We start from the raw sequence: 15,224 nt of genomic DNA, 5'->3' as shown, positions 1-15,224 counted from the left end.
GTTCATCATACTTTCATTGAAGATTCAGATCCCTTTATGGGATTTCTTTCATGTGATTTTGGTAATGTGCCATTGCTGAGAGCATACAAAACATGACTGAGGAAAAAAGTTACGCCAAACTTGCCCCACTGCACATTCTTCCCTGTGTCTTCACAGATACCAGTATTACTTATACTGCATCTCATGAACACTTTTTGATTCAAAGATGTAATACATTGGTACCAAATTGGATGGAGAATAAGGTGCAGCCAACAGCTTGAATGTAACTTTTCACAATGCTAATAGATAAAGAAATAAAACCACCATAGCCTATTGTCTTTATTATCAAAGTTTATTGTTGGGGTCAGTTCCTATCTACTAGGGAGTACAACTATGTCTCAATATGTGCTATAGTAATTCTAGGGTAACAGCCATTCTGCAAAATAGTTGTACTGGGGCTCTGTTAGGCATAGATCATAATTAAGTCAGTGGAAGAATGAGCCCAGAGAAACCCTGGCAGCAGAGCCGTTACTCTAGGAAAGTTCCAGTGCTATGCAACCTGTAAGGCATCATCGCGTAGCCGATGATGAGACTCACGGAGGTGTTGGTGGAGTGAAACAGGAGTTGAACCCATTTTCCACTCTTCTCGGCAGGGTAATTATGGCTCCAAGGAAGGAACCCAAAATTAGGTCTTGTAAAATCTTTTAAGCTCCCAAAGCAAGAGAAATAAGAGATGAAGAAGAAAGAGCCAGTAACTAGGACAGATGAAAAATTAGGTGGAATTGGAGGGAATGGAAACTTCTGGAATGCAAAGTAGCTGGGTTTAGATGCCATTTGAGATGACCAAGAACACAGTACAGGTAAAAAGCAAATGGGGAAACAATTCAAATATTGACAGTTGTTCAGATACTAGAGGTTAAGTAAAATTTCCCCCCTTAGGGGAAAACTGGTTTAAAAGGATCAGAAAGGTGAATCACTAATAGGAAAATGAGTACCTGAGTAGAAGTAGGTATTTCAAGATGCCAAAAACAGTTTAATATACAGGTGAGCTGAGTCTACAGGAAGGAAAAGTGGTTATGGCAGCCTGTTTCCAGATTTGATCATTGGAATGACATTTCTAGCAATGGCTTTGTCTGTGAAGTCCTGGCATATTTTTTGTAGCACAGATCGCTTTAAAGGAATGTTTTCCTAACACTCAAACTTATGTGGGAATGCAAATTATTATAGTGTAAAAATTCAATGACCTCCCACCTATTCCTGCAGGGCAGGAGATCAGAAGTCTTAAAACAGCTGTGGCTAAAAGCCCAAGCCCTCCCACTGCCCCTGTGATAAAAATATTAAAAGAAATTAACAAAACAAGCATCAAATGAGTCAATGGGCCTTGTACCATGTAGACAGCAGATAATTTATAGTGACTTCTTCTGCAGGCAGCCTGAGAAACAAGAGCTTGCATACGAAATCCTGCCCTATCATTAAATATAATAATGAAAAAAACAGGGCCACTAAATGGGACCCTAAAAAAAGTCTAGCTGCCAATCAGGTTGGGAAGATAAATAAAACAGCATAGTTTATTTTAACCTATATCTTCCACACTAACCTAGTTTGTCTATAGAAAAGCCATCTGCTGGCACCAGGCCAGTATGTCTTAATTTTCTTGTTATCCTAAATATCTCATTTTTCCAAAGGAGGAAATGTGTAAGTAGCAGGTGTACGTAAGTGACACATTTCTACAAAGCCTTCTCTGTAGCCTTGACCTGTGTGGGGACAGGGTCTACTTTTGGAAGCATTTTCAAAGGCAGAATAAAACTTTACTCGAGGTTTTCTCCATAGAAGGACACCAGAGTTGTGCCCATATGATGAGTCCCTTGTTGGTGTTGAACAAACTGTCTTTTCTCCAGGAAATAACCTTTGTTCGTTCATATTTACAGGTTTCTTGGGATAATCTCCAAAACAAGAAATGGGGCAGAAGCAGTTTCTTTTCTGAGCATGTCTCTGATGAAATGATAGGTCCTAGACTTTTCTGATACCTTTTATGGTGTGGGGAGGGGCTGGGCTGTGTCCTGGGATGGATGTATAGGCTGCTGTCTGAGTCCGGGCTGTTCAGAGCCCTGTGGCCTTTTCCTGATGTTCCCTGTGCATCCAGCGCATCCACACTTTCAGGAATAATCTTCTTGAGGATTTTCCTCTCCAGCTGTTTCAATCAGAGTTCCATTTGCTAGAAAACAAAGAGAACCTAAATGAATTAACCCGTGGCTTTTTGGTATAACTTTTAACAGACATAATAATTCCATCAGTCAGATTTCCAAAAGGATGGCAAGAGGCAGTTTTATGCCAACTTGGTCTCCCAAATCTCGTGTTCACTGGATCTGTCTACTCCCATCACTTCCTCTGGAGCTGCAGAGAGAACGGTGGCAGTCTAGAAGAGCAAAAGCGCATGACCAATATTAGAGGCCAACATTCATAAATGCAACTCAGCATCGCTTTTTCTCCTTTCCTCTTCTGGAAGTGTTTAATCATGTCCCTGAAGTGGTAAGGAGCTTAGGAAATTAAAAGTGCACAAAAATGTTATCTAACAAGGAGAGGGAAAAGCAAAAGGTAAATGAGGAAAAGATGGAAACTCAGTGTAATTCAGTTTGAAATCCAACGTAGGCAATATAAGGGTCAGCAGAAAAGGGAAGCAGGATTCATTGGGTTTCTCAAAACATGGAGGACACAAGGGGGAAAAAAAGCAATTTTGGTGATTTTGAATGTCATAGTAAGAACTTATCCTTGCTCTATTGTAATTCCAGGGATCCCAGAATTACAGTGGGATTCAGCAATATGAGTACAATTTAATTTGGGGACAAGGAAGGAGACGTAAGTCACTCTTTGAAACATACAGACTTATATAGCTGAAGTGGGTAAAAGAAGGCTCCCATTAGTATTTCATTTGGAGAAAAAAGCAAGGAAGATGGAAACACCTAATTAAAAGAAAAAGAATGTGTGAAGATGGTTGATGGTTTCAGGTCCTCTGTGAAAGAGGTGGCTTCTTCCTTCATATAAAACACTGTCTAGAGGATCAAATTAATTTATAATTAGGGAGATAAGAACGAAGAGGTAAATGAACTGTTTGTTCTTTGTGGGTGTCCCCGCTGCTGTACGTGCTCATCCTCCTCCTTTCTGGAGGTGTAGGTGGGTGGGGTCATTTCACTAGTGTTGTCTCAGGCCTCCATTCCTACTTTCCTTTGAAAGCTGCTCTTCCTGTGTACTCAACCCGGAAAATTCCAGGCCTATTGTCTTCAGCCCTCAAACTTTACTCACTTAGAGTCCTAGATATGCACCCTGTTTTCTTTTTTTGGTGTAAAGATTCAGTTTAAAAATACCTTCCTTCAGACATCTGCTGACTACAGGAAATTATTGTAATAGCCCATGTGAAGGTCATAATGAGACTAAGATGTTTTTAAAAAAAAACAAAAACCCTGAATTCCCGAGGAAAAAGCAAGCAGAAGCTATTATTCTTATTTGCTGGTGGCATACTGTGTAGACAGCTCCAGGACTGAGACCTGAGGCCCAGAGGACACTGTACTGAAGGCACACTTAATGCTCTCCCTATGTCACGGTCCTACAGGTCAGCAAAAGTGAGTACAACTGTCCCAGCATGTCAGTTACACAGTTACACATACTGGCCCTAAATGTTCAGCATAATTTAAAAGGGAAAGAAAAAAGTTGGCTTTTCAGACAAAATTTTGTGTGAACTGAACAATACCAGACTATGCTTCTTTGGGCTCAAATAATTTCAACTTTACAGCTCTCAGATGTTCTGGCAGCTCATTCTTTGTTCATTTTACCTATTATACAAGTGTTTCTAGGTCCAGGCCACAGAGCAAAATAGAAACAAAGTAAATCAAACAATAAATGTTCCATATAAAGGAGAAAATGCTAATGGTCTGTTATCTATACCAGCAGTCCCCAACTTTTTTTTGGCACCAGGGACTGGTTTCATGGAAGACAATTTTTGCATGGACCCAGGGCGTGCGGGATGGGGGGCAGCAGGATGGTTTTGGGATGAAACTGCTCTGCCTCACAACATCAGGCATTAGATTCTCATAAGGAGCATGCAAACTAGATCCCTCGCACGCGCAGTTCACAACAGGGTTCGCGCTTCTATGAGCATCTAATGCCGCTGTTGATGTGACAGGAGGTGGAGCTCTGGTGGTAATGCCGCTCACCTCCTGCTGTTCAGCCCAGTTCCTGACAGGCCATGGACCGGTATGGTCTGTGGCCTGGGAGCTGGAGACCCCTGATCTACAGTACTGCACTGTAGGCTCTAAGTGAACTTAAAAACAGAAAAATAATGGAAAGAGAGAAGGGCATGTCAATCAGCGAAGGCACTGAGTATCTATTCCTGAGTGGTTACCTTTCCCTTTCCCTTCAGTTGCCCTCAGCCATGCTTTCGGTGTCACATTCTTTTGGTGGTTCTCCTCCTCCTGGCAACTCACTCTCGATTTCCCACAGGACGTCGTCTTCCTCCTCCAAGTTGCTGGAGATATGGCACTTTTTGAACCCCTGGACGATGGACTCACTTGAGATGCTATTCCATGCGACCATGACCCACTCCAGAAAGAGGCCCAGGGGCGGCTTCTTAGCATTCCCGGTTGGGCTCAGAGCCAGGTTCCCAGCCAGAAGCCAGTTGGAGTACTGGGCCCGCACGCTGTCATTCAGTGGCTTGTAGACCACGACGTCCAGCACCTGAAGCTGTGAGGTCAGACCCCCTGGGATGATCACCATGTCAGTGTTCATGCTTTCCATGGAGTTCTTCACGGAATCTGTGGCATGGCCCCGGAAGCCATTCAAGATCAGCATCCCTCGCTGCTTGGGCACCGCTCCCGTCCTCCGTCTCCACACCACTTCCAACCAGTCCTGCATCAAGTCTTCAGTCATCCACCCATACCGGTGGCAGCGGATTTCCATCCCACTGGGAAACTTCCCCGGGGGGATATACGTTCCCCTCAAAATGATGTATGGAGGTAACTTCCTCCCATCAGCCAAGACACCAAGCATTGCTGTGATTTTCAGTTTTTCCCTGCCTGGTGTCTTGACCAAGACAGGCTTTTCGCCCTGGTTATCAACAGTTACCCGTGATGGCACCTCTAAACAAATGGGCGTCTCATCTGCATTCCCCATCTGAGCTACCTCATAGTCATGCGCCCTGCGCAGAGCCAGGACACTGCGTTGGTAAGTGACGAGTTTCTCAGTCAGGTCTTCCGGCAGGTGCTGGGGCACGGGCACTTTATGCCTCAGAGACAGGTCATACCTTCTCATCATTCTTCGACACCAACCTAAGCTTGCCTTGAACCCTTTCTCTGGAATGTTCATTTCCTGGGCGATTTCAAGAGCTTTCAGCTGCATCGCCTCGCGGGTGATGGGGTCCCCTTTGGCCTGCATGTATCTGACATATTCGGCCACACGCTGGTCCACCAGAGCAAACCTCCCGTTCTTGGGGCCTCGGAATGCTCGCCGCATGGCGTGGGCGTTTTGAAGCTGTGGCTTCACTTTGCGCCAGTCTCGAACGTTTTTTTCCAATACTCCAAACTGCTTGGCAGCCTGGCAGTTGTTGGTACTCTCGGCATATTCCACCACCATCAGCTTGAACCCTGCGTCGTAACTGCGCCGCATGCCCCGGCTGAACTGAAACTTCCCAGCTAGGTCGTCAGCAGAGAGGTCATACCCTGGGAAGCCCATGGCCATGTAGAAGGGGTACCCCTCACTCCACTCGGGCAGCTCTGTGATATCCCGAGGCAGACGGAGGCCAAAGCTGTCAAAGTGCTGAGGCTGAGGAAACTGGGAGGTAGCATTCATTGGGTGTGGCCAGTCTGGAGGCTTTACGTCAGATTCTTCATTTTCTGGGAGACAAATAGTGAGGGGCAAAAATAATGCCAGTAAGTAAAATGGCTTATACCCTGATTTTTGGGAGTTGAAATGCTAAGAATACCTTACTCTGAGGTTCACCAAAAGTAGTAACTTTAATAACAGGTAACATTGCCTAAGTCCTTATCCATATGACAATTTATATGGACTGCCCACACCTAGTTCATTTAATAACTGTAAGTATCACTGTTCCTTCTTTGCCGATGAAGAAGGGGAGGCTACAGAGGTTACATAATACACCAAGGGAGCCAAGCCAGAAAGTGGCAGAGCTGGGAATTGAACAGAGGCACCAAGCTTGGACCAAATAATTTAGGGGCCATGTTTGCGTCAAAATGCTTTTTATGTGAATGAGAAGACAAATGTAAACCATATTACCATATAATATTACAGAGACACATCATGGCCTGAATCATGTCCCTTTAGAACCAAGAAAACCTATAGCAAAAACCATACTTAGCAAAGTTAAGCTTATAAGGCAGAAAATTAGTTCTTGCACATTAACGGTGGAACCAGGTTTCACTTTATATTTAGAAGGTGGTCACAGAAGTTGAATATGACTTGGGGAAATTACCCTATCTCACCCAAACTAACATGCCATCAGTTGTAGGATGCATCCTTATGTGCCATTAAGAAAGAAAATACTACTAATTAAGCTATGACATGCCACTGATTTTAAGAGGCATTCTCAATTTCAGAGACAGTAAAGCAATGGGGGAAGAAACATGTCTCAGAGTCAGTGAAATATGGCATTTTAAACTCTTCTGGAGAAAAGACAAAACTATTTTGGCAGTCTGAAAGCAATGCTATATTTATTCAACTGCGGCCTCAATAACCATTTTTCTTGACAAAGGACTAGGTACTTCTTAAGATACATTTGCTCAAATGTATACTATGACTGCTAATGCTTTTTCTATCCAGTATGAAATGGACAGGAAGCCAGGTAACTCAGGAAGCATGCTTCCTCTCACTATTCTTAGTTTGCAGAGGCACATGGTACACTACTGAGGTAGCCCTGTTCAGCTAGAAGGCACACTGGACCAAACGCTGCACAAGCCTCATTTTGCTCCATCCACATAGAAGGTCATACATCGAGTCTTGTTACTCAGAGCTGACAGAGGAAGAATGGAAGCTCTGAGGTAAAAGCAGTTGCCTAAGGTCACATATTTAGCACTGCAAAGAGGGAGATTTCAAAACTCCAAAGCCCATAATCCTTCTACCTCTTAAATACCCCATGGAATGTACACTGAAAATCCCACTTCACAATGTTCCCAGCTGGATGGATGCTGAACTGCTTTACTTGTAGTACCTGCAGAGGTGCCTCCTTGGAGCTGCCAGTCGTCAGAATTCTGAGACTCCTCCTCCCCTTCCAACCGGGTGATCATGTCTGGCTTAGGGAATGGGAATTCTGTTTATAGGAAATAAAATAGGTAACAGCTGTGTATGACTGTCCTGGAGCACTACCAAAATAAGTACTTTAAAATACTTAAGAGCCACTCTCCCCTTCTCTGTGAAAAACAAGGGGAAAAAGGCTCAGGGATACTTAAAGAAAAAAGATAATGGAAAATAGGTCTGTCCAAGGGAATGGGTAGATCTCTCCTAATGAGGGACGGTATTGGCACCAATAATAAAAGAACTGCATTTAGCAGGCAAGAGGGTGAATGCAGCTGCTGATCCAATTAACATTTTGGTGCCTGTATGAGCAAACTGGGAAATCTCTTCAAATGGTTACATTCTGCTGATAAGATGTGTGATATCAGTTTGGGGCGGGGGCTGGGGAGAGGAGCAAACAGTCTTTGGGAGGGTATGTCCCCAAACTTCTGAGGCTGGCAGGGTAACATCAATGCTTGCCTTCTCTCGTAAGGACCAGTGAGGCACAGGCCCAGATCCATGGTGACATTTCTAAGGTTATATGGTTTTTTCCTTAAATGTGAATGCCTGGGTTGAATGGGGGCCGTTCTGAGGCAGCACGGGTTGCTGAGTAGGATGACACAATATTTATATTCTGCCCAAATCAAAAACTGGAAATTAAATGGGCACAGACATTGAGGAGGCAGAGTCTAAGTTCAGGAGAGAGGGATGTTGGATATACCAGAGAAGACAGGCATGGAAACAATTCTCTGGGCTCAGAGCTTCCAGGAGACAAAGGAAAACAAAGCTTTACCCAGGGACAGGACAGTTTCATAATTCATCCTCATGACTTCCCGGTAGAGGGCCTTTTGTTGCTCCGTCAAAACCTCCCACTCTTCATCGGAAAAATATATGGCCACCTCATCAAATAGGGCCGGTACCTAGAAGAGTGAACAGCCCTTTCACAATGACGAACAGGCACAAGCAGACAGGCTTTCAGAGCGGACAGGACCTTACAGACAGCCTGGGACAGCCCGTCCTCTCACAGGTCAGGCGAGGGACCCTGATGCAGGGGAAAATGGACTGTCCACGTTCATACAGCTGCTGGAGGCCAACGAGGGCAAGAGCACAGTCCTGTGCACACCACCGCGGCTGCCGCTCTCCGTTCAGATAAGGTAAGCAGCACCCTGAGAAGAAAACTCCCGATCATGATCACTGGCTGGGGGACCCTGGGACATTGTACCCTCCTGCGCTGTGGTGAGAGCTGCTCACGGCTCACCTCTGACCCAAGACTTAAGCCACCCACACCCAGACAAAGTGTCCCACCAACACACTCACCCCCAATTCCCTCCCACCCCAGAAAAAGACCCTCGGCCCTGGGCGGGGTGAGTTGGGTTTGTAAATCTGAATAGGATCACTGCCCTCCATGGGATCTTTGTGGGTTTCCAGGGCACTGCATTTCCAAGGGTACTAACCAAAGTGTTAGACTTGGAACCCAAAGCTGCCCAGAGTAGAGCCACTGAGAGAAGGGGCCCTACTTGGCCTTTCCGATCCACAAGAGCATGAAGAGTAAGAACGAAGGGCTAATTAGAGCTTAATATATGTAATGAGATGCCAGAGCAAACTCATTCACTTTGATCCTAGACCAGGTAGGCAGAAAGCCCAAAAGACTCCATCCCTCCCCTGTTCCTCCTGGCCCTAGTACCAGGGGGCTCCTCAGTAGCCCAAGGCATCCAAGCCACCCAAACCACCCTCCTCTTTTTAACTGTATGTCTTATTTCAGTCATTAAAAATCCTACTCCAAAGCGCATCCTATTTAGTGGTAAGAAGGCACTGGACAGCTTGTTTCAGTCTGGTTATTTTGTATTCTTGCCTTCAAAGCTATTTCCCAAAGCTGTATCTTGGGTCTGGGTGATTATGATACTGTTTTTCCTCAGTTTAGAAAATTAGTGTCCATACACTATACAGCCTGCAGCCACTTGAGGGCTCAGGCCATCGGTCACATTGGCCTTTCCTCCCTGACCCAAGGAAGCCCCCTTGTTCTCTCCCCACCTTCCACAGCACCTCACACATAGGAAGCACGTACTAGGAAAGGGCCTGTAACTGCTTCCTTTATTCCCCACAATGGGCCTGTGGAGGAGCAGATACGCCTATTTTTTTTTTTTTTTTTTTTTGAGATGGACTCTTGCTTTGTTGCCCAGGCTGGAGTGCAGTGGCATGATCTTGGCTCACTGCAACCTCTGCCTCCCGAGTTCAAGCCATTCTCCTGCCTCAGCCTCCCTAGTAGCTGGGACTACAGGTGCCCGCCGCCATGCGTGCGCCTGTAACCATTTTTGTATTTTAGTAGAGACGGGGTTTCACCATGTTGGCCAGGCTGGTCTCAAACTCCCGACCTCAGGTGATTGACTCACCTCAGCCTCCCGAAAGTGCTGGGATTACAGGCGTGAGCCACCGTGCCCCTACTTAATCAAGGAGAATATGGGCTTAGAGAGGTCTCATTTCCAGGCTAATGTCACAGCCAATAAATAGTGGGGTTGCGACTTGGACCCAGCACTGCCTGACCGCAAGGATCCAGCAATACGGAGCACAGCTGCCTCCCTGATGACTAACCCTCCACTCTCCCCAGCTCTGTGCTCCGCTTGTACTCAGCCGTGTACAGTTCCCTGAACAACCATTCCCCGATGCCCCCTACACCTTGGCCCATATTCTCCCCTGACCTTGGAGGGCCTCCCCTTTCTTGGTCTGGCAGACACCCACCCATCTTCCAGGACTCAGCCCCAAATCCCTGCTCCCCAAGAATCCTGCTCTGTGCCATGCTGTGAGCACACCCAAACATTACTGTGATGCCCTGGGCTCCACACTCCCGGGGCACTCATCACACTGCAGAACTCTTTTGGTTGGTTTGTCTGCTCCCTCCATTAGAATCTGAGCTCGTTGAAGGCAGGACCTGTACTTACTCCTTTTTGCCTCCCTAAGCCCAGGACACTTCCTGTAGCTAGCAGTCACTGAAAAATGTGTTTTTGAATATACGATCTAGGCAAATCTTCTCTGGATTTCCCTTCTCTTGTTCCACTTGGAACTGTTTCAGAGAATCATTAAATTTTATCTGTCACAAAACGGAGCCTACTCTTTGGAGTAAGAATGGACAAAAATCTCTAAGTGTGAAATACAAGGAGGTAAAACGGATTTGTCTCCAGGCTTTCCTCAGACTTCTTTGCCCTGGAAAGCCAGTCAGCCCAGGAATTTTCCACCCCACTCCTTTCCCACTTCCCAGGCTTTTAAAGAACTGTCTCTTTGGCCTTTTTTTCTCCCTGGGAAGTTCCAGATCTAGGCCATACCTATTTATAGTCCCTTTCCCTTTGCTGATAAAATGGGAACAGGACTGGCTATGCCTGTCATTTCAGAGGGGCCATCAATACTCCTAGGGGGGTAACATATTCTAGGCCTGGTAAAAACATCAGGTACCAGGAGCCCTGAAGCTGCAGGAAGAAAGCTGGGGGCTGGTGCAGGATTCATCTCCTCCTATTGATGACTGAGCCACGGAGGATCTTCAAACAAGCCCACATTATGCTCCAGAGGCACAGTGCAGTGGCTTAGAAATTCTCCTCACAGCAAGCCTCTGTGAGAATGGAGTGATCCTTCAGCCAGGCCCTGCTGCGCAGGCCTCCCCTCGCTCCACAGAGGCCTTTTATCTGGCTGAACACAGCAGAAGGTAAACAGGGCCGGCCCTGGGCAAAACTGAGAAGTCAGGCAGTCCGTGTACCACCTCTAGACACCCCTTCTTGGCCTTGCAGGTAGGGACCCTCAATCCCTGCCCTCCTCCCTTTCCTCAGAAGATCAAGGGCTCACTGGGTAAGTGTTCTTCCTCTAGCTTGTGTGCACTGCCTTGCTCTGCTAAGGAAGCTGGCATTCCAACGCTCTCTCAAAGGGTAAATGTTGTAAAGTGCTTACACCTTGCACAGCCTCACTAAAGCCTTACAGCCACCCAGCAAAGATGCAGGGATCTCAGGGGAGGGAGTTTGTACTGATCCACTGATGGAATGCCTGCTATGTGCCAAGCACTGTATAGGACACTCAATCATATAAATATATTCTCTCACTGAATCCTCTGAACTAGGGACATGGGGATCACGACCTCACTTCTACGTTACCCATAAAACAACAGAGTGTTTAAGTAACTTGTTCAAGGTTACAGAGCTAAAAAGTCTGATGCCAAAGCTTTGCTTTCTTAGCAGGCCACACAGGCCTTAGCATGGTGGCTGTAGACAGCCTGAGGCCTCCCTTAGAAAGATGGGCTAAGACCTCATTCCACAGAGCTAAGGAGAAAGCTCAAACTCACCAGCGTAGCACTCCATGTCCGCCTGGCCTCCTATGCCTGATCCCCTTCCTCTCCCTGCCATGAGTTTCAGGTTCCAGCTGCAGGAGCTGCTCCTAACTAACTCTGCACACAAGTTCCTCTCCCCAGTGCTTTTGCCTGTGCTGTCCTCTTGCCTGGAGCGCAACCCCCTTCCCCTTCCCTTGGCTGATTCCATCATGACTAAGACTCAGTTCAAAGTACATTTTTTTTTCTACTTAAAATTGTATTTCTATTTCAAGTCTATGGAATTTTATCCTAATATATTATCATAGTTCTTATCCTTGAAAAGCTTTCACTGATCACCCTAACATAATTCTCTACAACCAAAATATGTATTTTTAAAACATTCTTTTCTTCTAATTTAATGCTCTAGAGCAGGGTTTCTCAACCTCAGCACAACTGACGTTTTGGGCCAGTTACTTCTTTGTTGTGTGTGTGTATGTGTGTGGGTGGCGGGTGGGGAGGGGCATCCTGTGCACTGTAGATGTCTAGCAGCACCCCTTCTACCCACTAGATGCCAGGAGGATATCCCAGTCCCCAGTGCACCTCTATCAAGTCAGACAACGAAAAGTGTTTCCAGATATTGTCAAATATCCAGGGGTGGGGAAAGGGGGTAGTGTTTCCAGATGTTGCCAAATGTCCAGGGGTGGGGGCAAAATTGCTCACTGCTCAAGATTAGGCCTTGTCCAGGAGGCCCTGGAGTTCTCAGCCTGAATGAGGCATGCCCCTCTTGGCTCCTGATGCATCCTTGCAGACTTCCACCACTGCACTGTGCAGACTGTGCTTACTATTACTTATGTTTACTTCCCTGTCTTGCTCACAAGACTGGAAATTACATCAGGAAAAAAGCCTCTCTTCATGCCCAACACTGTGCTTGGTAACTGTGGATGGATGGCCGATTGCCTGGAGGCCACAAATGCCCAATCCCCAGCACCACCAGCTGCTGGAGTCCCTCCTCCAGCCCCTCTGGTTACTTCCTTCTTTCCCCACCCAAGCATGGTTGGTCTTCATCTTGCTCATTCCTCACTGTCCCAACACATTCACTTTTATTGCACCTGTTCTCTAAGGCTCTCCATTTAGATGTTCTGGGTTGACCAATTGAGCCTCAAAGCCCTGAGTTTCGACTGCCTTGAGGTCTTGTTCCAGGCTACATGGACCTGACGCCTGCTTGGATCAGAATTGGGAAGAAGGATGTGTTAGGCAAAGAACACTGATGAGACAAAGGCAGCGCAGCGTCCACAGCTAGACTGGCAAACTGACAGCCTGTGCTTGCACTGCTTTTTAACAAAAAAAAAAAAAAAATTAAGGTATAGCATACATATGGTAAAATGCATTACTTTTAAGGGTGCAGCTCAGGAGACCTGTTTTGAAGAACAAATGTCAGTGTTCATGTGTATCCTTAGGGCAAGGCAAATAATCTTTCTGCATCCCAGTTCCCTCATGTGGTAGAGAACAAATTAGAAGTACCATGCTTGTATGGATAGGGGCTCTTCATGGAAGCAAAGGATATTATGTATACTGACAATGTTTATACACAATGGAAAATAAGCAGAGAAAAGGAATGTCAATTTGTTGCTTATTTAAAATGTTTACTATTCATGCCTAATTACCACAGAGTCCAGTTAACTACTGTGAATAACTATCTGTAACTATAAATATCTACTGCATTTGCATTTGTATACACTGACCTCTATCATACTATCCTGTGTGTATACCCTGAATCTCTGTATTCCCTGCTGCCCACCATTTCTATCCAGGCCAGCTGGACAGGCAGCTCTCCTGTGTGAACTGTGGTAAGAGGTGCTCACACAGAATCAACTAGCCTAACCTCTCATGTCAACCCAATGACTTGAGTCTTATTTAAAATGGTTCCCTTCAACCAGCAGTAAGTCAACCAACATTTACTTGGTGCCTACAATGTGCCTGGCATCAAACACAGTGCAGGAAAAGTGGGTGAATGAGAGAGACAAGGTCTTGGCTTCTAGGACTTCCAATAGAACGATGACAAGCTACATGGCTGAGGGACTGTTTCCATAACCACCTCCTCCATTCTTTGCACTGCCTTTTAAAGCCACAGAGCTGTTTTCTCAGGAATGCAAACACACCGGGCTGGGCTATTTTTACTTCCCACGTCTGTCTGAGGAGGAGACTTAAAGCAAGCTGGGCTCTCAGGCCTGCTTCTGCGGGCTGTGTGGACTCCACACCACCTTACTTACCCATCCGCCCTCAGAGCAGATTCGTACTTTCTGCATGTCTGCCGGGCCGTCCTCCAGTTCCCGGCTCTGAATCTCTTCTTCCTCTTCCTCTTCTTTCAGGGTCAAATTGAGAGGGTACGCTGTGGACTCCATCTCTGCAAGCAAGATTCAGGGTCAGAAAAACCAGGTGTCACTGTGACCTCCCCAAAGCCTATGATGGGAGTCGCTGAGCCACATACAAACCTCTTTAGCCCCAAGCACTGTTCCCTCTGGAGGGAAGTAAGGAAACAGAATCGGCCAGGAAGCTACAGGGTGACATGTTTAACTGTGATAAGAGAGGCTATGGGTAGATAACGCATCTGGCTGCCTTCAAATATTTAAAAAGCTATCTGGGGAAGAGAACCCAGACTGGTTTGTAGAGACCGGAGGGCAGAACTGAGGCCGGCCAGTGGGTAAATATTCCTGGAAAAGGTTTTAAGCAGTGAGAAAGGCAATACTTTCTCGCAGCCAGTGCCACCCAAACAGGAATCAAGAGGCAGGGGAAGGGTGCTGATTTCCTATCAGTGAAGGTGTCTGAACACAGATTGGACACTTACTCAACTGGAATGGGTGCTAGAAGCCAGTTAAGCATGGGCGGAGCAGTTGGCTCAGGAGGCCCATCGCCTGGATTTTCCAAATTCAAAGGTTCTGTCCACGAGCTGGTTCAGAAAATAGGGTCATTCTACCTTAAGGGACTTTGCAAACCCAGGAGTCAGTGAAACATACTGAGGGGTATGCCTGGATACCCAAAAAGGTGCAGAAATCGGCTGTGGCCCACCCCGACAGGGAAATGACCCATTGCCTCTGGGCTGCAAATTCCCTATTCGCTGACTCTCGGCCAGTACAAAGGGCCGCGCTCCTGCCCTCTACGGGCGCGGGCAATTCCTAGGTGTGGAGTGCGGGTGCATCTTCAGGGCTGCATCGGGGGACCTCCAAAGAAAAGATCCCTCCGGAGTTCAAAGTCGGTTCCTTCGACATTTCCAAAAAAGATGGGCGAACGCGGCATGGATGGGTCTAGGCTTCAGATGCCTGCAGCTGGGGCCCGAACTTGGCCGCGGTCTCCCGGCCGGCTCCGGGACAGAGGTGGGAGGGGCCGCCGCCCCGGGTTAAGGTGCCGCAACCAGAGCCGCCGCCCGCCCTGCCCCGCCTGCGCCACCGCCGCCGCGCCCCCGGGCGCGTTCGGATTTCTCCAGCCATCTTGCCCCATTTCCCTTTCTCCGCGGCCCCGCGCCGGGAGCGCTTCCGCCGCCCCCTCCGCCCGGCCCGCCTCCCCGCCGGGCCCCCTCCCGGCCCCAGCGCACCTGCCGGGCGGCGAGAGCCGGCGCCGCCCGCCTCCCCCGGCGGGCCTGCAACAAAGGCGGCGGCGGCGGCGCAGCCTCGGCGCCCCCGCCCCCGCCGCG

The 15,224-nt window shown here is 47.3% G+C and overlaps 1 protein-coding gene across 4 annotated transcripts; it reads right to left on the bottom strand.

The window, feature by feature from the left end:
- Nucleotides 1–312: 312 nt before the first annotated feature.
- Nucleotides 313–15,218, bottom strand: POGK (pogo transposable element derived with KRAB domain). 4 transcript variants are annotated; one of them, XM_023207065.1, is made up of 7 exons: nt 15,126–15,218; nt 13,807–13,940; nt 8,048–8,174; nt 7,193–7,291; nt 5,059–5,861; nt 4,376–5,004; nt 313–2,194 (listed from the first exon to the last, which is right to left on the bottom strand). In XM_023207065.1, exons 2-6 carry the CDS (start codon nt 13,936–13,938, stop codon nt 4,390–4,392), a joined length of 1,776 nt encoding a protein of 591 aa, XP_023062833.1. In that variant the 5' UTR covers nt 13,939–13,940; nt 15,126–15,218; the 3' UTR covers nt 313–2,194; nt 4,376–4,389. The 4 variants fall into 4 exon arrangements, with proteins under 4 accessions (XP_023062833.1, XP_023062831.1, XP_023062832.1 ...); XM_023207063.1 differs by having other exon boundaries at nt 4,376–5,861; XM_023207064.2 differs by lacking the exon at nt 15,126–15,218 and adding an exon at nt 14,382–14,403 and having other exon boundaries at nt 4,376–5,861.
- Nucleotides 15,219–15,224: the final 6 nt, after the last annotated feature.

This window comes from Piliocolobus tephrosceles, chromosome 1 (genome assembly GCF_002776525.5).
Source record: "Piliocolobus tephrosceles isolate RC106 chromosome 1, ASM277652v3, whole genome shotgun sequence".
Classification (NCBI taxonomy): domain Eukaryota; kingdom Metazoa; phylum Chordata; class Mammalia; order Primates; family Cercopithecidae; genus Piliocolobus; species Piliocolobus tephrosceles.
Note: the sequence above shows the minus strand (reverse complement) of the source record. Positions and strands in the feature narration are given on the sequence as shown.

What these genes read in the sequence shown, in the direction of transcription:
- POGK (XM_023207063.1), bottom strand. Translation starts at nt 13,938, where the DNA reads ATGGAGTCCACAGCGTACCCTCTCAATTTGACCCTGAAAGAAGAGGAA. An exon ending in TCTGCTCTGAGGGCGGATGG is followed by an intron (nt 8,175 to 13,806) that starts GTAAGTAAGGTG and finishes TCACTCTTCTAG; the next exon opens with GTACCGGCCCTATTTGATGA. An exon ending in CCAAGGAGGCACCTCTGCAG is followed by an intron (nt 5,862 to 7,192) that starts GTACTACAAGTA and finishes TTTGTCTCCCAG; the next exon opens with AAAATGAAGAATCTGACGTA.